Genomic DNA, 24027 nt, shown 5'->3' with positions numbered 1-24027 from the left:
CGCTGTAATGTATATATACACGCTGCAGTGTACACGTTCCTGAGTGATAGCGTCATGGGAGATGGAGCAGAGAGACTCAGGTACATGCTGTAATGTATATATACACGCTGCAGTGTACACGTTCCTGAGTGATAGCGTCAGGGGAGATGGAGCAGAGAGACTCAGGTACACGCTGTAATGTATATATACACGCTGCAGTGTACACGTTCCTGAGTGATAGCGTCAGGGGAGATGGAGCAGACAGACTCAGGTACACGCTGTAATGTATATATACACGCTGCAGTGTACACGTTCCTGAGTGATAGCGTCAGGGGAGATGGAGCGGACAGACTCAGGTACACGCTGTAATGTATATATACACGCTGCAGTGTACACGTTCCTGAGTGATAGCGTCAGGGGAGATGGAGCAGAGACTCAGGTATACGCTGTAATGTATATATACACGCTACAGTGTACACGTTCCTGAGTGATGGTGTCAGGGGAGATGGAGCAGAGAGACTCAGGTACACGCTGTAATGTATATATACACGCTGCAGTGTACACGTTCCTGAGTGATAGCGTCAGGGGAGATGGAGCAGAGAGACTCAGGGACACGCTGTAATGTATATATACACGCTGCAGTGTACACGTTCCTGAGTGATAGCGTCAGGGGAGATGGAGCAGAGAGACTCAGGTACACGCTGTAATGTATATATACACGCTGCAGTGTACACGTTCCTATGTGATAGCGTCAGGGGAGATGGAGCAGACAGACTCAGGTACACGCTGTAATGTATATATACACGCTGCAGTGTACCCGTTCCTGAGTGATGGCGTCAGGGGAGATGGAGCAGACAGACTCAGGTATACGCTGTAATGTATATATACGCTGCAGTGTACACGTTCCTGAGTGATGGCGTCAGGGGAGATGGAGCGGAGAGACTCAGGTACACGCTGTAATGTATATATATACACGCTGCAGTGTACACGTTCCTGAGTGATAGCGTCAGGGGAGATGGAGCAGAGAGACTCAGGTACACGCTGTAATGTATATATACACGCTGCAGTGTACACGTTCCTGAGTGATAGCGTCAGGGGAGATGGAGCAGAGAGACTCAGGTACACGCTGTAATGTATATATACACGCTGCAGTGTACACGTTCCTGAGTGATAGCGTAAGGGGAGATGGAGCAGACAGACTCAGGTATACGCTGTAATGTATATATACCCGCTGCAGTGTACACGTTCCTGAGTGATAGCGTCAGGGGAGATGGAGCAGACAGACTCAGGGACACGCTGTAATGTATATATACACGCTGCAGTGTACACGTTCCTGAGTGATAGCGTCAGGGGAGATGGAGCAGAGAGACTCAGGTACACGCTGTAATGTATATATACACGCTGCAGTGTACACGTTCCTGAGTGATAGTTTCAGGGGAGATGGAGCAGAGAGACTCAGGTACACGCTGTAATGCATATATACACGCTGCAGTGTACACGTTCCTGAGTGATAGCGTCAGGGGAGATGGAGCAGACAGACTCAGGTACACGCTGTAATGTATATATACACGCTGCAGTGTACACGTTCCTGAGTGATGGCGTCAGGGGAGATGGAGCAGACAGACTCAGGTACACGCTGTAATGTATATATACACGCTGCAGTGTACACGTTCCTGAGTGATGGCGTCAGGGGAGATGGAGCAGACAGACTCAGGTACACGCTGTAATGTATATATACACGCTGCAGTGTACACGTTCCTGAGTGATAGCGTCAGGGGAGATGGAGCAGAGACTCAGGTACACGCTGTAATGTATATATACACGCTGCAGTGTACACGTTCCTGAGTGATAGCGTCAGGGGAGATGGAGCAGAGAGACTCAGGTACACGCTGTAATGTATATATACACGCTGCAGTGTACACGTTCCTTAGTGATAGCGTCAGGGGAGATGGAGCAGAGACTCAGGTACACGCTGTAATTTATATATACACGCTGCAGTGTACACGTTCCTGAGTGATAGCGTCAGGGGAGATGGAGCAGACAGACTCAGGTACACGCTGTAATTTATATATACACGCTGCAGTGTACACGTTCCTGAGTGATAGCGTCAGGGGAGATGGAGCAGAGACTCAGGTACACGCTGTAATGTATATATACACGCTGCAGTGTACACGTTCCTGAGTGATAGCGTCAGGGGAGATGGAGCAGAGACTCAGGTACACGCTGTAATGTATATATACACGCTGCAGTGTACACGTTCCTGAGTGATAGCGTCAGGGGAGATGGAGCAGAGAGACTCAGGTACACGCTGTAATGTATATATACACGCTGCAGTGTACACGTTCCTTAGTGATAGCGTCAGGGGAGATGGAGCAGAGACTCAGGTACACGCTGTAATGTATATATACACGCTGCAGTGTACACGTTCCTGAGTGATAGCGTCAGGGGAGATGGAGCAGAGAGACTCAGGTACACGCTGTAATGTATATATATACACGCTGCAGTGTACACGTTCCTGAGTGATAGCGTCAGGGGAGATGGAGCAGAGAGACTCAGGTACACGCTGTAATGTATATATACACGCTGCAGTGTACACGTTCCTGAGTGATAGCGTCAGGGGAGATGGAGCAGAGACTCAGGTACACGCTGTAATATATATATACACGCTGCAGTGTACACGTTCCTGAGTAATAGCGTCAGGGGAGATGGAGCAGAGAGACTCAGGTACACGCTGTAATGTATATATACACGCTGCAGTGTACACGTTTCTGAGTGATAGCGTCCGGGGAGATGGAGCAGAGACTCAGGTACACGCTGTAATGTATATATACACGCTGCAGTGTACACGTTCCTGAGTGATAGCATCAGGGTAGATGGAGCAGAGAGACTCAGGTACACGCTGTAATGTATATATACACGCTGCAGTGTACACGTTCCTGAGTGATAGCGTCAAGGGAGATGGAGCAGACAGACTCAGGTACACGCTGTAATATATATATACACGCTGCAGTGTACACGTTCCTGAGTGATAGTGTCAGGGGAGATGGAGCAGAGACTCAGGTACACGCTGTAATGTATATATACACGCTGCAGTGTACACGTTCCTGAGTGATAGCGTCATGGGAGATGGAGCAGAGAGACTCAGGTACATGCTGTAATGTATATATACACGCTGCAGTGTACACGTTCCTGAGTGATAGCGTCAGGGGAGATGGAGCAGAGAGACTCAGGTACACGCTGTAATGTATATATACACGCTGCAGTGTACACGTTCCTGAGTGATAGCGTCAGGGGAGATGGAGCAGACAGACTCAGGTACACGCTGTAATGTATATATACACGCTGCAGTGTACACGTTCCTGAGTGATAGCGTCAGGGGAGATGGAGCGGACAGACTCAGGTACACGCTGTAATGTATATATACACGCTGCAGTGTACACGTTCCTGAGTGATAGCGTCAGGGGAGATGGAGCAGAGACTCAGGTATACGCTGTAATGTATATATACACGCTACAGTGTACACGTTCCTGAGTGATGGTGTCAGGGGAGATGGAGCAGAGAGACTCAGGTACACGCTGTAATGTATATATACACGCTGCAGTGTACACGTTCCTGAGTGATAGCGTCAGGGGAGATGGAGCAGAGAGACTCAGGGACACGCTGTAATGTATATATACACGCTGCAGTGTACACGTTCCTGAGTGATAGCGTCAGGGGAGATGGAGCAGAGAGACTCAGGTACACGCTGTAATGTATATATACACGCTGCAGTGTACACGTTCCTATGTGATAGCGTCAGGGGAGATGGAGCAGACAGACTCAGGTACACGCTGTAATGTATATATACACGCTGCAGTGTACCCGTTCCTGAGTGATGGCGTCAGGGGAGATGGAGCAGACAGACTCAGGTATACGCTGTAATGTATATATACGCTGCAGTGTACACGTTCCTGAGTGATGGCGTCAGGGGAGATGGAGCGGAGAGACTCAGGTACACGCTGTAATGTATATATATACACGCTGCAGTGTACACGTTCCTGAGTGATAGCGTCAGGGGAGATGGAGCAGAGAGACTCAGGTACACGCTGTAATGTATATATACACGCTGCAGTGTACACGTTCCTGAGTGATAGCGTCAGGGGAGATGGAGCAGAGAGACTCAGGTACACGCTGTAATGTATATATACACGCTGCAGTGTACACGTTCCTGAGTGATAGCGTAAGGGGAGATGGAGCAGACAGACTCAGGTATACGCTGTAATGTATATATACCCGCTGCAGTGTACACGTTCCTGAGTGATAGCGTCAGGGGAGATGGAGCAGACAGACTCAGGGACACGCTGTAATGTATATATACACGCTGCAGTGTACACGTTCCTGAGTGATAGCGTCAGGGGAGATGGAGCAGAGAGACTCAGGTACACGCTGTAATGTATATATACACGCTGCAGTGTACACGTTCCTGAGTGATAGTTTCAGGGGAGATGGAGCAGAGAGACTCAGGTACACGCTGTAATGCATATATACACGCTGCAGTGTACACGTTCCTGAGTGATAGCGTCAGGGGAGATGGAGCAGACAGACTCAGGTACACGCTGTAATGTATATATACACGCTGCAGTGTACACGTTCCTGAGTGATGGCGTCAGGGGAGATGGAGCAGACAGACTCAGGTACACGCTGTAATGTATATATACACGCTGCAGTGTACACGTTCCTGAGTGATGGCGTCAGGGGAGATGGAGCAGACAGACTCAGGTACACGCTGTAATGTATATATACACGCTGCAGTGTACACGTTCCTGAGTGATAGCGTCAGGGGAGATGGAGCAGAGACTCAGGTACACGCTGTAATGTATATATACACCCTGCAGTGTACACGTTCCTGAGTGATAGCGTCAGGGGAGATGGAGCAGAGAGACTCAGGTACACGCTGTAATGTATATATACACGCTGCAGTGTACACGTTCCTGAGTGATAGCGTCAGGGGAGATGGAGCAGACAGACTCAGGTACACGCTGTAATGTATATATACACGCTGCAGTGTACACGTTCCTGAGTGATAGTGTCAGGGGAGATGGAGCAGAGACTCAGGTACACGCTGTAATGTATATATACATGCTGCAGTGTACACGTTCCTGAGTGATAGCGTCAGGGGAGATGGAGCAGAGACTCAGGTACACGCTGTAATATATATATACACGCTGCAGTGTACACGTTCCTGAGTGATGGCGTCAGGGGAGATGGAGCAGACAGACTCAGGTACACGCTGTAATGTATATATACACGCTGCAGTGTACACGTTCCTGAGTGATAGCATCAGGGGAGATGGAGCAGAGAGACTCAGGTACACGCTGTAATGTATATATACACGCTGCAGTGTACACGTTCCTGAGTGATAGCGTCAGGGGAGATGGAGCAGACAGACTCAGGTACACGCTGTAATGTATATATACACGCTGCAGTGTACACGTTCCTGAGTGATAGCGTCAGGGGAGATGGAGCAGACAGACTCAGGTACACGCTGTAATGTATATATACACGCTGCAGTGTACACGTTCCTGAGTGATAGCGTCAGGGGAGATGGAGCAGAGACTCAGGTATACGCTGTAATGTATATATACACGCTACAGTGTACACGTTCCTGAGTGATGGTGTCAGGGGAGATGGAGCAGAGAGACTCAGGTACACGCTGTAATGTATATATACACGCTGCAGTGTACACGTTCCTGAGTGATAGCGTCAGGGGAGATGGAGCAGAGAGACTCAGGGACACGCTGTAATGTATATATACACGCTGCAGTGTACACGTTCCTGAGTGATAGCGTCAGGGGAGATGGAGCAGAGAGACTCAGGTACACGCTGTAATGTATATATACACGCTGCAGTGTACACGTTCCTATGTGATAGCGTCAGGGGAGATGGAGCAGAGAGACTCAGGTACACGCTGTAATGTATATATACACGCTGCAGTGTACACGTTCCTTAGTGATAGCGTCAGGGGAGATGGAGCAGAGACTCAGGTACACGCTGTAATTTATATATACACGCTGCAGTGTACACGTTCCTGAGTGATAGCGTCAGGGGAGATGGAGCAGAGAGACTCAGGTACACGCTGTAATGTATATATATACACGCTGCAGTGTACACGTTCCTGAGTGATAGCGTCAGGGGAGATGGAGCAGAGAGACTCAGGTACACGCTGTAATGTATATATACACGCTGCAGTGTACACGTTCCTGAGTGATAGTTTCAGGGGAGATGGAGCAGAGAGACTCAGGTACACGCTGTAATGTATATATACACGCTACAATGTACACGTTCCTGAGTGATAGCGTCAGGGGAGATGGAGCAGAGAGACTCAGGTACACGCTGTAATGTATATATACACGCTGCAGTGTACACGTTCCTGAGTGATGGCGTCAGGGGAGATGGAGCAGACAGACTCAGGTACACGCTGTAATGTATATATACACGCTGCAGTGTACACGTTCCTGAGTGATGGCGTCAGGGGAGATGGAGCAGACAGACTCAGGTACACGCTGTAATGTATATATACACGCTGCAGTGTACCCGTTCCTGAGTGATAGCGTCAGGGGAGATGGAGCAGAGACTCAGGTACACGCTGTAATGTATATATACACGCTGCAGTGTACACGTTCCTGAGTGATAGCGTCAGGGGAGATGGAGCAGACAGACTCAGGTACACGCTGTAATGTATATATACACGCTGCAGTGTACACGTTCCTGAGTGATAGCGTCAGGGGAGATGGAGCAGAGAGACTCAGGTACACGCTGTAATGTATATATACACGCTGCAGTGTACACGTTCCTGAGTGATAGCGTCAGGGGAGATGGAGCAGAGACTCAGGTACATGCTGTAATGTATATATACACGCTGCAGTGTACACGTTCCTGAGTGATAGCGTCAGGGGAGATGGAGCAGAGAGACTCAGGTACACGCTGTAATGTATATATACACGCTGCAGTGTACACGTTCCTGAGTGATAGCGTCAGGGGAGATGGAGCAGAGACTCAGGTACACGCTGTAATATATATATACACGCTGCAGTGTACACGTTCCTGAGTAATAGCGTCAGGGGAGATGGAGCAGAGAGACTCAGGTACACGCTGTAATGTATATATACACGCTGCAGTGTACACGTTTCTGAGTGATAGCGTCCGGGGAGATGGAGCAGAGACTCAGGTACACGCTGTAATGTATATATACACGCTGCAGTGTACACGTTCCTGAGTGATAGCATCAGGGTAGATGGAGCAGAGAGACTCAGGTACACGCTGTAATGTATATATACACGCTGCAGTGTACACGTTCCTGAGTGATAGCGTCAGGGGAGATGGAGCAGACAGACTCAGGTACACGCTGTAATATATATATACACGCTGCAGTGTGCACGTTCCTGAGTGATAGTGTCAGGGGAGATGGAGCAGAGACTCAGGTACACGCTGTAATGTATATATACACGCTGCAGTGTACACGTTCCTGAGTGATAGCGTCATGGGAGATGGAGCAGAGAGACTCAGGTACATGCTGTAATGTATATATACACGCTGCAGTGTACACGTTCCTGAGTGATAGCGTCAGGGGAGATGGAGCAGAGAGACTCAGGTACACGCTGTAATGTATATATACACGCTGCAGTGTACACGTTCCTGAGTGATAGCGTCAGGGGAGATGGAGCAGACAGACTCAGGTACACGCTGTAATGTATATATACACGCTGCAGTGTACACGTTCCTGAGTGATAGCGTCAGGGGAGATGGAGCGGACAGACTCAGGTACACGCTGTAATGTATATATACACGCTGCAGTGTACACGTTCCTGAGTGATAGCGTCAGGGGAGATGGAGCAGAGACTCAGGTATACGCTGTAATGTATATATACACGCTACAGTGTACACGTTCCTGAGTGATGGTGTCAGGGGAGATGGAGCAGAGAGACTCAGGTACACGCTGTAATGTATATATACACGCTGCAGTGTACACGTTCCTGAGTGATAGCGTCAGGGGAGATGGAGCAGAGAGACTCAGGGACACGCTGTAATGTATATATACACGCTGCAGTGTACACGTTCCTGAGTGATAGCGTCAGGGGAGATGGAGCAGAGAGACTCAGGTACACGCTGTAATGTATATATACACGCTGCAGTGTACACGTTCCTATGTGATAGCGTCAGGGGAGATGGAGCAGACAGACTCAGGTACACGCTGTAATGTATATATACACGCTGCAGTGTACCCGTTCCTGAGTGATGGCGTCAGGGGAGATGGAGCAGACAGACTCAGGTATACGCTGTAATGTATATATACGCTGCAGTGTACACGTTCCTGAGTGATGGCGTCAGGGGAGATGGAGCGGAGAGACTCAGGTACACGCTGTAATGTATATATATACACGCTGCAGTGTACACGTTCCTGAGTGATAGCGTCAGGGGAGATGGAGCAGAGAGACTCAGGTACACGCTGTAATGTATATATACACGCTGCAGTGTACACGTTCCTGAGTGATAGCGTCAGGGGAGATGGAGCAGAGAGACTCAGGTACACGCTGTAATGTATATATACACGCTGCAGTGTACACGTTCCTGAGTGATAGCGTAAGGGGAGATGGAGCAGACAGACTCAGGTATACGCTGTAATGTATATATACCCGCTGCAGTGTACACGTTCCTGAGTGATAGCGTCAGGGGAGATGGAGCAGACAGACTCAGGGACACGCTGTAATGTATATATACACGCTGCAGTGTACACGTTCCTGAGTGATAGCGTCAGGGGAGATGGAGCAGAGAGACTCAGGTACACGCTGTAATGTATATATACACGCTGCAGTGTACACGTTCCTGAGTGATAGTTTCAGGGGAGATGGAGCAGAGAGACTCAGGTACACGCTGTAATGCATATATACACGCTGCAGTGTACACGTTCCTGAGTGATAGCGTCAGGGGAGATGGAGCAGACAGACTCAGGTACACGCTGTAATGTATATATACACGCTGCAGTGTACACGTTCCTGAGTGATGGCGTCAGGGGAGATGGAGCAGACAGACTCAGGTACACGCTGTAATGTATATATACACGCTGCAGTGTACACGTTCCTGAGTGATGGCGTCAGGGGAGATGGAGCAGACAGACTCAGGTACACGCTGTAATGTATATATACACGCTGCAGTGTACACGTTCCTGAGTGATAGCGTCAGGGGAGATGGAGCAGAGACTCAGGTACACGCTGTAATGTATATATACACCCTGCAGTGTACACGTTCCTGAGTGATGGCGTCAGGGGAGATGGAGCAGAGACTCAGGTACACGCTGTAATGTATATATACACGCTGCAGTGTACACGTTCCTGAGTGATAGCGTCAGGGGAGATGGAGCAGACAGACTCAGGTACATGCTGTAATGTATATATACACGCTGCAGTGTACACGTTCCTGAGTGATAGCGTCAGGGGAGATGGAGCAGAGAGACTCAGGTACACGCTGTAATGTATATATACACGCTGCAGTGTACACGTTCCTGAGTGATAGCGTCAGGGGAGATGGAGCAGACAGACTCAGGTACACGCTGTAATGTATATATACACGCTGCAGTGTACACGTTCCTGAGTGATAGTGTCAGGGGAGATGGAGCAGAGACTCAGGTACACGCTGTAATGTATATATACATGCTGCAGTGTACACGTTCCTGAGTGATAGCGTCAGGGGAGATGGAGCAGAGACTCAGGTACACGCTGTAATATATATATACACGCTGCAGTGTACACGTTCCTGAGTGATGGCGTCAGGGGAGATGGAGCAGACAGACTCAGGTACACGCTGTAATGTATATATACACGCTGCAGTGTACACGTTCCTGAGTGATAGCATCAGGGTAGATGGAGCAGAGAGACTCAGGTACACGCTGTAATGTATATATACACGCTGCAGTGTACACGTTCCTGAGTGATAGCGTCATGGGAGATGGAGCAGAGAGACTCAGGTACATGCTGTAATGTATATATACACGCTGCAGTGTACACGTTCCTGAGTGATAGCGTCAGGGGAGATGGAGCAGAGAGACTCAGGTACACGCTGTAATGTATATATACACGCTGCAGTGTACACGTTCCTGAGTGATAGCGTCAGGGGAGATGGAGCAGACAGACTCAGGTACACGCTGTAATGTATATATACACGCTGCAGTGTACACGTTCCTGAGTGATAGCGTCAGGGGAGATGGAGCAGAGACTCAGGTATACGCTGTAATGTATATATACACGCTACAGTGTACACGTTCCTGAGTGATGGTGTCAGGGGAGATGGAGCAGAGAGACTCAGGTACACGCTGTAATGTATATATACACGCTGCAGTGTACACGTTCCTGAGTGATAGCGTCAGGGGAGATGGAGCAGAGAGACTCAGGGACACGCTGTAATGTATATATACACGCTGCAGTGTACACGTTCCTGAGTGATAGCGTCAGGGGAGATGGAGCAGAGAGACTCAGGTACACGCTGTAATGTATATATACACGCTGCAGTGTACACGTTCCTATGTGATAGCGTCAGGGGAGATGGAGCAGAGAGACTCAGGTACACGCTGTAATGTATATATACACGCTGCAGTGTACCCGTTCCTGAGTGATGGCGTCAGGGGAGATGGAGCAGACAGACTCAGGTATACGCTGTAATGTATATATACACGCTGCAGTGTACCCGTTCCTGAGTGATAGCGTCAGGGGAGATGGAGCAGACAGACTCAGGTATACGCTGTAATGTATATATACACGCTGCAGTGTACCCGTTCCTGAGTGATGGCGTCAGGGAAGATGGAGCAAACAGACTCAGGTATACGCTGTAATGTATATATACGCTGCAGTGTACACGTTCCTGAGTGATGGCGTCAGGGGAGATGGAGCGGAGAGACTCAGGTACACGCTGTAATGTATATATATACACGCTGCAGTGTACACGTTCCTGAGTGATAGCGTCAGGGGAGATGGAGCAGAGAGACTCAGGTACACGCTGTAATGTATATATACACCCTGCAGTGTACACGTTCCTGAGTGATAGCGTCAGGGGAGATGGAGCAGAGACTCAGGTACACGCTGTAATGTATATATACACGCTGCAGTGTACACGTTCCTGAGTGATAGCGTCAGGGGAGATGGAGCAGAGACTCAGGTACTCGCTGTAATGTATATATACACGCTGCAGTGTACACGTTCCTGAGTGATAGTGTCAGGGGAGATGGAGCAGACAGACTCAGGTATACGCTGTAATGTATATATACCCGCTGCAGTGTACACGTTCCTGAGTGATAGCGTCAGGGGAGATGGAGCAGACAGACTCAGGGACACGCTGTAATGTATATATACACGCTGCAGTGTACACGTTCCTGAGTGATAGCGTCAGGGGAGATGGAGCAGACAGACTCAGGTATACGCTGTAATGTATATATACACGCTGCAGTGTACACGTTCCTGAGTGATGGTGTCAGGGGAGATGGAGCAGACAGACTCAGGTACACGCTGTAATGTATATATACACGCTGCAGTGTACACGTTCCTGAGTGATGGCGTCAGGGGAGATGGAGCAGACAGACTCAGGTACACGCTGTAATGTATATATACACGCTGCAGTGTACACGTTCCTGAGTGATAGCGTCAGGGGAGATGGAGCAGAGAGACTCAGGTACACGCCGTAATGTATATATACACGCTGCAGTGTACACGTTCCTGAGTGATAGCGTCAGGGGAGATGGAGCAGAGACTCAGGTACTCGCTGTAATGTATATATACACGCTGCAGTGTACACGTTCCTGAGTGATAGTGTCAGGGGAGATGGAGCAGAGACTCAGGTATACGCTGTAATGTATATATACACGCTGCAGTGTACACGTTCCTGAGTGATAGTGTCAGGGGAGATGGAGCAGAGACTCAGGTACACGCTGTAATGTATATATACACGCTGCAGTGTACACGTTCCTGAGTGATAGCGTCCGGGGAGATGGAGCAGAGACTCAGGTACACGCTGTAATGCATATATACACGCTGCAGTGTACACGTTCCTGAGTGATAGCGTCCGGGGAGATGGAGCAGAGACTCAGGTACACGCTGTAATGTATATATACACGCTGCAGTGTACACGTTCCTGAGTGATAGCATCAGGGTAGATGGAGCAGACAGACTCAGGTACACGCTGTAATGTATATATACACGCTGCAATGTACACGTTCCTGAGTGATAACGTCCGGGGAGATGGAGCAGAGACTCAGGTACACGCTGTAATGTATATATACGCTGCAGTGTACACGTTCCTGAGTGATGGCGTCAGGGGAGATGGAGCGGAGAGACTCAGGTACACGCTGTAATGTATATATACACGCTGCAGTGTACACGTTCCTGAGTGATAGCGTCAGGGGAGATGGAGCAGAGAGACTCAGGTACACGCAGTAATGTATATATACACGCTGCAGTGTACACGTTCCTGAGTGATGGCGTCAGGGGAGATGGAGCAGACAGACTCAGGTACACGCTGTAATGTATATATACACGCTGCAGTGTACACGTTCCTGAGTGATAGCGTCAGGGGAGATGGAGCAGAGACTCAGGTATACGCTGTAATGTATATATACACGCTGCATTGTACACGTTCCTGAGTGATAGCGTCAGGGGAGATGGAGCAGACAGACTCAGGTACACGCTGTAATGTATATATACACGCTGCAGTGTACACGTTCCTGAGTGATAGCGTCAGGGGAGATGGAGCAGAGACTCAGGTACACGCTGTAATGTATATATACACACTGCAGTGTACACGTTCCTGAGTGATAGCCTCAGGGGAGATGGAGCAGAGACTCAGGTACACGCTGTAATTTATATATACACGCTGCAGTGTACACGTTCCTGAGTGATAGCCTCAGGGGAGATGGAGCAGACAGACTCAGGTACTCGCTGTAATGTATATATACACGCTGCAGTGTACACGTTCCTGAGTGATAGCGTCAGGGGAGATGGAGCAGACAGACTCAGGTACACGCTGTAATGTATATATACACGCTGCAGTGTACCCGTCACATGTATGTTATATCTCTGTAGATGCAGTGGGGTGGAGCACTTCCTGCTTCAGCTTCTCCCCGACTTACCGGATATGGATATAGTGATGAATGTTCGAGATTATCCCCAGGTTCCACAGTGGATGACACCAGTCATCCCAGTCTTCTCCTTCAGCAAGGTGAGTTTGCATCTGGGAGGATGTACCAAGCTCAGGGTTGATGTGGGGTGTACACCTGAGGGTGGGAGGCGTTGGGTTGTAGAAATCTAGTAACCTCACAAATTGTTGTGTGTAGAGCTGAGGATGGGAGTAATGGGACTATAGAGTACTAATGACTGGACAAGTTATGGGTATAGGACTGAGGACAGGATGAGTTGGTGAGCGTTGAATACAGGGGAGGTTTGAACACTCTACTACTGAGGATATGACGGGTCAGGGGGTAGAGTTATAAGGAAGGAGTAATTAGAGGGTGTGGGGTGCTGAGGATGAGATGTGTTGAAGCATAGAGTGCTGGGACGGGGTGATTCGGGGGTTAGGGTGCTGAGGAATGAAAAAGCTCGGGTGGACTGCTGATTATAGGCAAGTCGGTGGTGGAGTGCTGAGGAATGAACAAGTCTTGGGGTGGAGTGCTGGGGATTGGGAAAGTCTGTGCGTGGAGTGCTAGAATTGAACAAGGTGAGGGGGGGGAGGAGGAGTGCTGAGGAACTAATAAGTCCAAGGTTGGAGTGCTGATGAATGAACAAGTCAAGGGGTAAAGTGCTGAGGATTGGCAAGTTGAGGAGTGGGGAGCGCTGAGGAATAACTAAGTCGTTGGGTGCTGAGGATAAATAAGTTATTGGGTGCTGAGGAATGGACAAATTGGGGGGTTGAGTGCTAAGGAATGGTCTAATCTGGGGATGGAGTGCTGAGAAACAGGTAAGTCTTGGTGGTTGAGTGCTGAGGAAAGAACTAGACTGGGGGAGTGCAGAGGAACGGGCATGTCGAGGGTTGGAGTGCTGACAATAAGCAAGTTGGGAGTGGAGTGCTGAGGAATGGCAAGTCGGGGGTAGGGAGTGCTAAGATTGGCAAGTCTGGGGATGCAGTGCTCTAAGGAATAAACAACTCGAAGGGTGGAGTCTTGAGGATAGGTAAGTTGGGGGTGTGGAGTGCTGAGGATCGTATGTCCGGGGTAGAGTCCTGAAGAATGGTGAAGTCGAAGGGTTGAGTGCTGAGGACTGGCAAGTTGGGGAGGTGAAGTGGTGAAGGGAAACAATTCAGGGGGTTGAGTGCTGAGGAAAAAATAAGTTGTGGGGTGTAGTGCTGTGGAACGGGCATGTCAGGGGTGGGGTGCTGAGCATTGGTAAGTCGGTGCCGACTGCTGTGGAAAGTCAAGCCAGGGGGTGGAGTGCTTTGGAATAGGCAAGTCTGGAAGTTAAGTGCTGAGGAACTAATTAGTCAGGAGTGTTGAGCATCGGTAAGTCGGGGGGGGGGGGGGGGGTGGAGTGCTGGGCATTGCTGAGCATCAGTAAGTCGGGCGGGGGGGGGGTGAAGGGATGAGCATCAGTAAGTTGGGGGGGGTGAAGTGCTGAGCGTCGGTAAGGGTGGGGAGTACTGAGGAACAACCAAATTGAGGGGCAGATTGCTGAGGAATGAACAAGTCGAGGAACAAGTTGAGGGGTAAGGATAGGCAAGTCAGGGTTTGGAGTGCCGAGGATAGGCAAGTCAGGGTTTGGAGTGCTGAGGATAGGCACGTCTTGGGGGTGGAGTGCTGAGGTGTGTGTGTGTGTGTGTTGTGTGTGTTTTCTCCCTGCACATGTCAGGCACGATTGTACCCCCATCAGTCTCGCTAGGAACACTGACACCGTATGCTAGGATTGAACCATACATTGGTCATTCACCTGGTGTCACTGTTAAGCTGTTAGAGCTCTGGGCACGAGATGATGCGTTTCAGCCGGATGCATCATAGCCATGGGATCATGGCACATGTCAAAGTTCTACCAACACCTTATAGGTCATTCAACATATGAACATCATGTGTGACTAACGTGTCTTTGCTCTGTGTCCAGACTGCAGATTATAAGGACATCATGTACCCTGCTTGGACCTTCTGGGAGGGTGGACCTGCAGTGTGGCCCATATACCCCACAGGACTGGGTCGCTGGGACCTCATGAGAGAGGACTTGAGGAAGTGCGTGTGACCATCACGTGTGTGGGCCATGGGGGTCCGTTTCTCCACACTGGGTGACACTGTCTTTCTTATTTTAAGGGCAGCTGATATCTGGCCCTGGGAGAAGAAAACTCCAAAAGGATATTTCCGAGGGTCCAGGTAAGCAGGAGATGGCCATGGGTCCATGCCTCCACCACTGTCCTCTCTGTCTCACTCTAGGACCCTTTCCTCACCTCCTAGGACAAGCCCTGAGCGGGACCCTCTGATACTGCTGTCCCGGGAGAGCCCGGATCTGGTGGATGCGCAATACACGAAGAACCAAGCATGGAGGTCAGAGAAGGTAACGAGGGTGGGAGGCGTCCTTAGGAGGCAATTCAATCATAACCCTAGGTCTATCGTAGGACGAGGCGTGTGCTGGTTATATATAGAATGGTTTTAGAAACCTGCGCTTCCTTGGGATGCTGCAAATGCGTGTAGAGGGGTGGTCCCTAGAAACACCCCCAACAAGGCTTACAAAGATATGAAACACTCAGCGCGCTCCCTTTATGTTAGAACTTATATACTATCCACAGAATCAACAAATGTCCAATGTATGGAAGTCCTTCTTTATCAATACAATTCCAAAAGGGTAAAACCTTGAATTATTCTTATGCAATAGGCCCTCCTTATACTCCCATATAGTGTACATCCATAGGCACTCCTTATACTCCCATATAGTCTACATCCATAGGCCCTCCTTATACTCCCATATACTGTACATCCATAGGCACTCCTTATCCTCCCATATAGTGTACATCCATAGGCACTCCTTATCCTCTCATATAGTGTACATCCATAGGCACTCCTTATCCTCCCATATAGTGTACATCCATAGGCACTCCTTATCCTCCCATATAGTGTACATCCATAGGCACTCCTTATCCTCTCATATAGTGTACATCCATAGGCACTCCTTATCCTCCCATATAGTGTACATCCATAGGCACTCCTTATCCTCCCATATAGTGTACATCCATAGGCACTCCTTATCCTCCCATATAGTGTACATCCATAGGCCCTCCTTATCCTCCCATATAGTGTACATCCATAGGCCCTCCTTATCCTCCCATATAGTGTACATCCATAGGCACTCCTTATACTCCCATATAGTGTACATCCATAGGCACTCCTTATACTCCCATATAGTGTACATCCATAGGCACTCCTTATCCTCCCATATAGTGTACATCCATAGGCACTCCTTATCCTCCCATATAGTGTACATCCATAGGCACTCCTTATCCTCCCATATAGTGTACATCCATAGGCACTCCTTATCCTCCCATATAGTGTACATCCATAGGCACTCCTTATACTCCCATATAGTGTACATCCATAGGCCCTCCTTATCCTCCCATATAGTGTACATCCATAGGCACTCCTTATACTCCCATATAGTGTACATCCATAGGCACTCCTTATACTCCCATACAGTGTACATCCATAGGCACTCCTTATCCTCCCATATAGTGTACATCCATAGGCCCTCCTTATCCTCCCATATAGTGTACATCCATAGGCACTCCTTATCCTCCCATATAGTGTACATCCATAGGCCCTCCTTATCCTCCCATATAGTGTACATCCATAGGCCCTCCTTATCCTCCCATATAGTGTACATCCATAGGCCCTCCTTATCCTCCCATATAGTTTACATCCATAGGCCCTCCTTATCCTCCCATATAGTTTACATCCATAGGCACTCCTGATCCTCCCATATAGTGTACATCCATAGGCCCTCCTGATCCTCCCATATAGTGTACATCCATAGGCCCTCCTGATCCTCCCATATAGTGTACATCCATAGGCCCTCCTGATCCTCCCATATAGTGTACATCCATAGGCCCTCCTGATCCTCCCATATAGTGTACATCCATAGGCCCTCCTGATCCTCCCATATAGTGTACATCCATAGGCCCTCCTGATCCTCCCATATAGTGTACATCCATAGGCCCTCCTGATCCTCCCATATAGTGTACATCCATAGGCCCTCCTGATCCTCCCATATAGTGTACATCCATAGGCCCTCCTGATCCTCCCATATAGTGTACATCCATAGGCCCTCCTTATCCTCCCATATAGTGTACATCCATAGGCCCTCCTGATCCTCCCATATAGTGTACATCCATAGGCCCTCCTTATCCTCCCATATAGTGTACATCCATAGGCCCTCCTTATCCTCCCATATAGTGTACATCCATAGGCCCTCCTTATCCTCCCATATAGTGTACATCCATAGGCCCTCCTTATCCTCCCATATAGTGTACATCCATAGGCCCTCCTTATCCTCCCATATAGTGTACATCCATAGGCCCTCCTGATCCTGCCATATAGTGTACATCCATAGGCCCTCCTGATCCTGCCATATAGTGTACATCCATAGGCCCTCCTGATCCTCCCATATAGTGTACATCCATAGGCCCTCCTGATCCTCCCATATAGTGTACATCCATAGGCCCTCCTGATCCTCCCATATAGTGTACATCCATAGGCCCTCCTGATCCTCCCATATAGTGTACATCCATAGGCCCTCCTGATCCTCCCATATAGTGTACATCCATAGGCCCTCCTGATCCTCCCATATAGTGTACATCCATAGGCCCTCCTGATCCTCCCATATAGTGTACCTCCATAGGCCCTCCTGATCCTCCCATATAGTGTACCTCCATAGGCCCTCCTGATCCTCCCATATAGTGTACCTCCATAGGCCCTCCTGATCCTCCCATATAGTGTACCTCCATAGGCCCTCCTGATCCTCCCATATAGTGTACCTCCATAGGCCCTCCTTATCCTCCCATATAGTGTACCTCCATAGGCCCTCCTTATCCTCCCATATAGTGTACCTCCATAGGCCCTCCTTATCCTCCCATATAGTGTACCTCCATAGGCCCTCCTTATCCTCCCATATAGTGTACCTCCATAGGCCCTCCTTATCCTCCCATATAGTGTACCTCCATAGGCCCTCCTTATCCTCCCATATAGTGTACCTCCATAGGCCCTCCTTATCCTCCCATATAGTGTACCTCCATAGGCCCTCCTTATCCTCCCATATAGTGTACCTCCATAGGCCCTCCTTATCCTCCCATATAGTGTACCTCCATAGGCCCTCCTGATCCTCCCATATAGTGTACATCCATAGGCCCTCCTTATCCTCCCATATAGTGTACATCCATATGAAAAAAACAAGGGGACATAGTGGAGTTTCTACTTCAGGGTCCACAGGGCCTTTACCTTGGGGTATCGGTAGGCTGGGCAACCAGTCCGGGCACCACATAGTTAAGTTCTTTGAGCCTCCCAGGATGCACCAGGCTCCTATACCCCGCCCCCCGGCCAAGGCACCTTCAGTGTCGGCGGTGCTCTGCCGGAGTCGGGTGTTCCACGCAAAGAATTCTAAGAGCGGTAATGTGGACAGTCCGACGGACGTACACATCACCGCCCCGCTGGCGCCGAGACCCCAGTACTGATCTGGGGATCTCGGCGGGCCTCCGGGGATTTTTTCTTCTGACAGGGACCCCGGAGGATCCCTGACTGTTGCTGGGTCTATGGGGAACGGGTAAGTAACGGCGGACGCCCGCGGTGGGTGTCCACCACTACACAGTCATGGTCACCCAGGGCTGGGGGCTCCCGGGATGCTGATGTGCAGGTGGAGCCAGGCACTGAGTCCTGCGCTCTACCTAGCCTCCAGGGACAGCGGACCAGAGCAGTAGCGGTACCGCTCCGGCGTCCCTGGGGTTAATTGCAGGTCGGGATGAGGATGCCTTCCCTGTTTACAGCCGGCTCCTCCCCCACTGCTGAGCGCCAGAAGCGCGCTCTTTGCTGGGCTCCTTCTCTTGTCTGAGCTCCGGTGGCCATTTTAGACAGGAGCTACAGACAGCGGTGGGCCCAGGTCAGATGGTAGTGGCACAGAGTCAGCCGTTACCTGCGCCTCAGGTGTCCCTGCCCCTAGTTGGGTGGACAATTTTCCTAAGATTGTTAATTTCCTCACGGATCCTCAGGAATCCCCGCTGAGGCCCGCGAAGAGCCCATTATTGTCATCCCAGCCTCAGTATGACGAGGATGACGTTACCTCAGATGATGGGGAAATCCGAGATTTGTCTGACTCTGAGGCTCCCGCCAAGGATACGGAAGCTAGGTCGTCTATATATATCCCGGGACTTATACGGGCGGTCCGGGAGACCATGGTGATTGAGGATAAGATGTCTGCAGATACCGAGCTTACGCTAATTTCAGGAGTGTTACAAACAGAGATAACAAAGGTCAGTTCTTACCATGTCTCCTGTTATTTAATGACAATCACAGTAACAAAATGAATTCCTAAAAACAAACAACAATTGTAAACATGGGTCATCATGTCTATGAAATTCCACCAAAAAGTAAGTACTCAAGGCGTACCAGAAGGGATGGGTGTAATAAAATACACCTATACTCACATTACAGCTGTCCCAACACTTTCCGGGACCAGAAATACATGCAGCTGAATATGGAGCCAGGTGGATTCCTCCATCATCCCAAAACGCCAACTGGAGAGTCCTGTATTTGTATCGGGGCGGATGCGGACACTAGTATGCAGAGAGTCCTGTATTTGTATCGGGGCGGATACGGACACTAGTATGCAGAGAGTCCTGTATTTGTATCTGGGCGGATGCGGACACTAGTATGCAGAGAGTCCTGTATTTGTATAGGGGCGGATGTGGACACTAGTATGCAGAGAGTCCTGTATTTGTATCTGGGCGGATGCGGACACTAGTATGCAGAGAGTCCTGTATTTGTATCGGGGCGGATGCGGACACTAGTATGCAGAGAGTCCTGTATTTGTATCAGGGCGGATGCGGACACTAGTATGCAGAGAGTCCTGTATTTGTATCTGGGCGGATGTGGACACTAGTATGCAGAGAGTCCTGTATTTGTATAGGGGCGGATGTGGACACTAGTATGCAGAGAGTCCTGTATTTGTATCTGGGCGGATGCGGACACTAGTATGCAGAGAGTCCTGTATTTGTATCGGGGCGGATGCGGACACTAGTATGCAGAGAGTCCTGTATTTGTATCAGGGCGGATGCGGACACTAGTATGCAGAGAGTCCTGTATTTGTATCAGGGTGGATGCGGACACTAGTATGCAGAGAGTCCTGTATTTGTATCTGGGCGGATGCGGACACTAGTATGCAGAGAGTCCTGTATTTGTATCAGGGCGGATGCGGACACTAGTATGCAGAGAGTCCTGTATTTGTATAGGGGCGGATGCGGACACTAGTATGCAGAGAGTCCTGTATTTGTATCAGGGTGGATGCGGACACTAGTATGCAGAGAGTCCTGTATTTGTATCTGGGCGGATGCGGACACTAGTATGCAGAGAGTCCTGTATTTGTATCTGGGTGGATGCGGACACTAGTATGCAGAGAGTCCTGTATTTGTATCAGGGTGGATGCGGACACTAGTATGCAGAGAGTCCTGTATTTGTATCAGGGTGGATGCGGACACTAGTATGCAGAGAGTCCTGTATTTGTATCAGGGTGGATGCGGACACTAGTATGCAGAGAGTCCTGTATTTGTATCTGGGCGGATGCGGACACTAGTATGCAGAGAGTCCTGTATTTGTATCTGGGTGGATGCGGACACTAGTATGCAGAGAGTCCTGTATTTGTATCAGGGTGGATGCGGACACTAGTATGCAGAGAGTCCTGTATTTGTATCGGGGTGGATGTGGACACTAGTATGCAGAGAGTCCTGTATTTGTATCGGGGTGGATGCGGACACTAGTATGCAGAGAGTCCTGTATTTGTATCAGGGTGGATGCGGACACTAGTATGCAGAGAGTCCTGTATTTGTATCGGGGTGGATGCGGACACTAGTATGCAGAGAGTCCTGTATTTGTATCTGGGCGGATGCGGACACTAGTATGCAGAGAGTCCTGTATTTGTATCTGGGCGGATGCGGACACTAGTATGCAGAGAGTCCTGTATTTGTATAGGGGCGGATGTGGACACTAGTATGCAGAGAGTCCTGTATTTGTATAGGGGCGGATGTGGACACTAGTATGCAGAGAGTCCTGTATTTGTATAGGGGCGGATGTGGACACTAGTATGCAGAGAGTCCTGTATTTGTATAGGGGCGGATGTGGACACTAGTATGCAGAGAGTCCTGTATTTGTATAGGGGCGGATGTGGACACTAGTATGCAGAGAGTCCTGTATTTGTATCAGGGTGGATGCGGACACTAGTATGCAGAGAGTCCTGTATTTGTATCTGGGCGGATGCGGACACTAGTATGCAGAGAGTCCTGTATTTGTATCTGGGTGGATGCGGACACTAGTATGCAGAGAGTCCTGTATTTGTATCAGGGTGGATGCGGACACTAGTATGCAGAGAGTCCTGTATTTGTATCAGGGTGGATGCGGACACTAGTATGCAGAGAGTCCTGTATTTGTGTCGGGGTGGATGCGGACACTAGTATGCAGAGAGTCCTGTATTTGTATCTGGGCGGATGCGGACACTAGTATGCAGAGAGTCCTGTATTTGTATCTGGGTGGATGCGGACACTAGTATGCAGAGAGTCCTGTATTTGTATCAGGGTGGATGCGGACACTAGTATGCAGAGAGTCCTGTATTTGTATCGGGGTGGATGTGGACACTAGTATGCAGAGAGTCCTGTATTTGTATCTGGGTGGATGCGGACACTAGTATGCAGAGAGTCCTGTATTTGTATCAGGGTGGATGCGGACACTAGTATGCAGAGAGTCCTGTATTTGTATCGGGGTGGATGCGGACACTAGTATGCAGAGAGTCCTGTATTTGTATCTGGGCGGATGCGGACACTAGTATGCAGAGAGTCCTGTATTTGTATCTGGGCGGATGCGGACACTAGTATGCAGAGAGTCCTGTATTTGTATAGGGGCGGATGTGGACACTAGTATGCAGAGAGTCCTGTATTTGTATAGGGGCGGATGTGGACACTAGTATGCAGAGAGTCCTGTATTTGTATAGGGGCGGATGTGGACACTAGTATGCAGAGAGTCCTGTATTTGTATAGGGGCGGATGTGGACACTAGTATGCAGAGAGTCCTGTATTTGTATAGGGGCGGATGTGGACACTAGTATGCAGAGAGTCCTGTATTTGTATAGGGGCGGATGTGGACACTAGTATGCAGAGACTCCTGTATTTGTATAGGGGCGGATGTGGACACTAGTATGCAGAGAGTCCTGTATTTGTATAGGGGCGGATGTGGACACTAGTATGCAGAGAGTCCTGTATTTGTATCAGGGTGGATGCGGACACTAGTATGCAGAGAGTCCTGTATTTGTATCAGGGTGGATGCGGACACTAGTATGCAGAGAGTCCTGTATTTGTATCAGGGTGGATGCGGACACTAGTATGCAGAGAGTCCTGTATTTGTATCAGGGTGGATGCGGACACTAGTATGCAGAGAGTCCTGTATTTGTATCGGGGCGGATGCGGACACTAGTATGCAGAGAGTCCTGTATTTGTATCTGGGTGGATGCGGACACTAGTATGCAGAGAGTCCTGTATTTGTATCAGGGTGGATGCGGACACTAGTATGCAGAGAGTCCTGTATTTGTATCGGGGTGGATGTGGACACTAGTATGCAGAGAGTCCTGTATTTGTATAGGGGCGGATGCGGACACTAGTATGCAGAGAGTCCTGTATTTGTATCTGGGCGGATGCGGACACTAGTATGCAGAGAGTCCTGTATTTGTATCTGGGCGGATGCGGACACTAGTATGCAGAGAGTCCTGTATTTGTATAGGGGCGGATGTGGACACTAGTATGCAGAGAGTCCTGTATTTGTATAGGGGCGGATGTGGACACTAGTATGCAGAGAGTCCTGTATTTGTATCGGGGCGGATGCGGACACTAGTATGCAGAGAGTCCTGTATTTGTATCAGGGTGGATGCGGACACTAGTATGCAGAGAGTCCTGTATTTGTATCTGGGCGGATGCGGACACTAGTATGCAGAGAGTCCTGTATTTGTATCTGGGTGGATGCGGACACTAGTATGCAGAGAGTCCTGTATTTGTATCAGGGTGGATGCGGACACTAGTATGCAGAGAGTCCTGTATTTGTATCGGGGTGGATGTGGACACTAGTATGCAGAGAGTCCTGTATTTGTATCGGGGTGGATGCGGACACTAGTATGCAGAGAGTCCTGTATTTGTATCGGGGTGGATGCGGACACTAGTATGCAGAGAGTCCTGTATTTGTATCGGGGTGGATGCGGACACTAGTATGCAGAGAGTCCTGTATTTGTATCTGGGCGGATGCGGACACTAGTATGCAGAGAGTCCTGTATTTGTATCTGGGCGGATGCGGACACTAGTATGCAGAGAGTCCTGTATTTGTATAGGGGCGGATGCGGACACTAGTATGCAGAGAGTCCTGTATTTGTATAGGGGCGGATGTGGACACTAGTATGCAGAGAGTCCTGTATTTGTATAGGGGCGGATGTGGACACTAGTATGCAGAGAGTCCTGTATTTGTATAGGGGCGGATGTGGACACTAGTATGCAGAGAGTACTGTATTTGTATAGGGGCGGATGTGGACACTAGTATGCAGAGAGTCCTGTATTTGTATCGGGGTGGATGCGGACACTAGTATGCAGAGAGTCCTGTATTTGTATCGGGGTGGATGCGGACACTAGTATGCAGAGAGTCCTGTATTTGTATCTGGGCGGATGCGGACACTAGTATGCAGAGAGTCCTGTATTTGTATCTGGGCGGATGCGGACACTAGTATGCAGAGAGTCCTGTATTTGTATAGGGGCGGATGCGGACACTAGTATGCAGAGAGT

At 49.4% G+C, this 24027-nt stretch overlaps 1 protein-coding gene across 2 annotated transcripts in view; it reads left to right on the top strand.

Moving 5' to 3' along the window:
- The window catches only part of POGLUT1 (protein O-glucosyltransferase 1), a 61742-nt gene that overhangs the window by 11241 nt on the left and 26474 nt on the right, over window positions 1-24027 (top strand). For both annotated transcript variants that reach the window (XM_088472440.1, XM_088472441.1), the window contains exons 4-7: window positions 13080-13215; window positions 15081-15202; window positions 15281-15340; window positions 15422-15521. In XM_088472440.1, coding sequence (XP_088328566.1) covers window positions 13080-13215; window positions 15081-15202; window positions 15281-15340; window positions 15422-15521 — 418 coding nt within the window. The remainder of the gene's footprint in view (window positions 1-13079; window positions 13216-15080; window positions 15203-15280; window positions 15341-15421; window positions 15522-24027) is intronic.

The sequence above is a fragment of the Taudactylus pleione genome, unplaced genomic scaffold, assembly GCF_031769625.1.
Source record: "Taudactylus pleione unplaced genomic scaffold, aTauple2 ptg000123l, whole genome shotgun sequence".
Lineage (NCBI taxonomy): Eukaryota > Metazoa > Chordata > Amphibia > Anura > Myobatrachidae > Taudactylus > Taudactylus pleione.
This window is presented reverse-complemented; position numbering and strand designations above follow the sequence as displayed.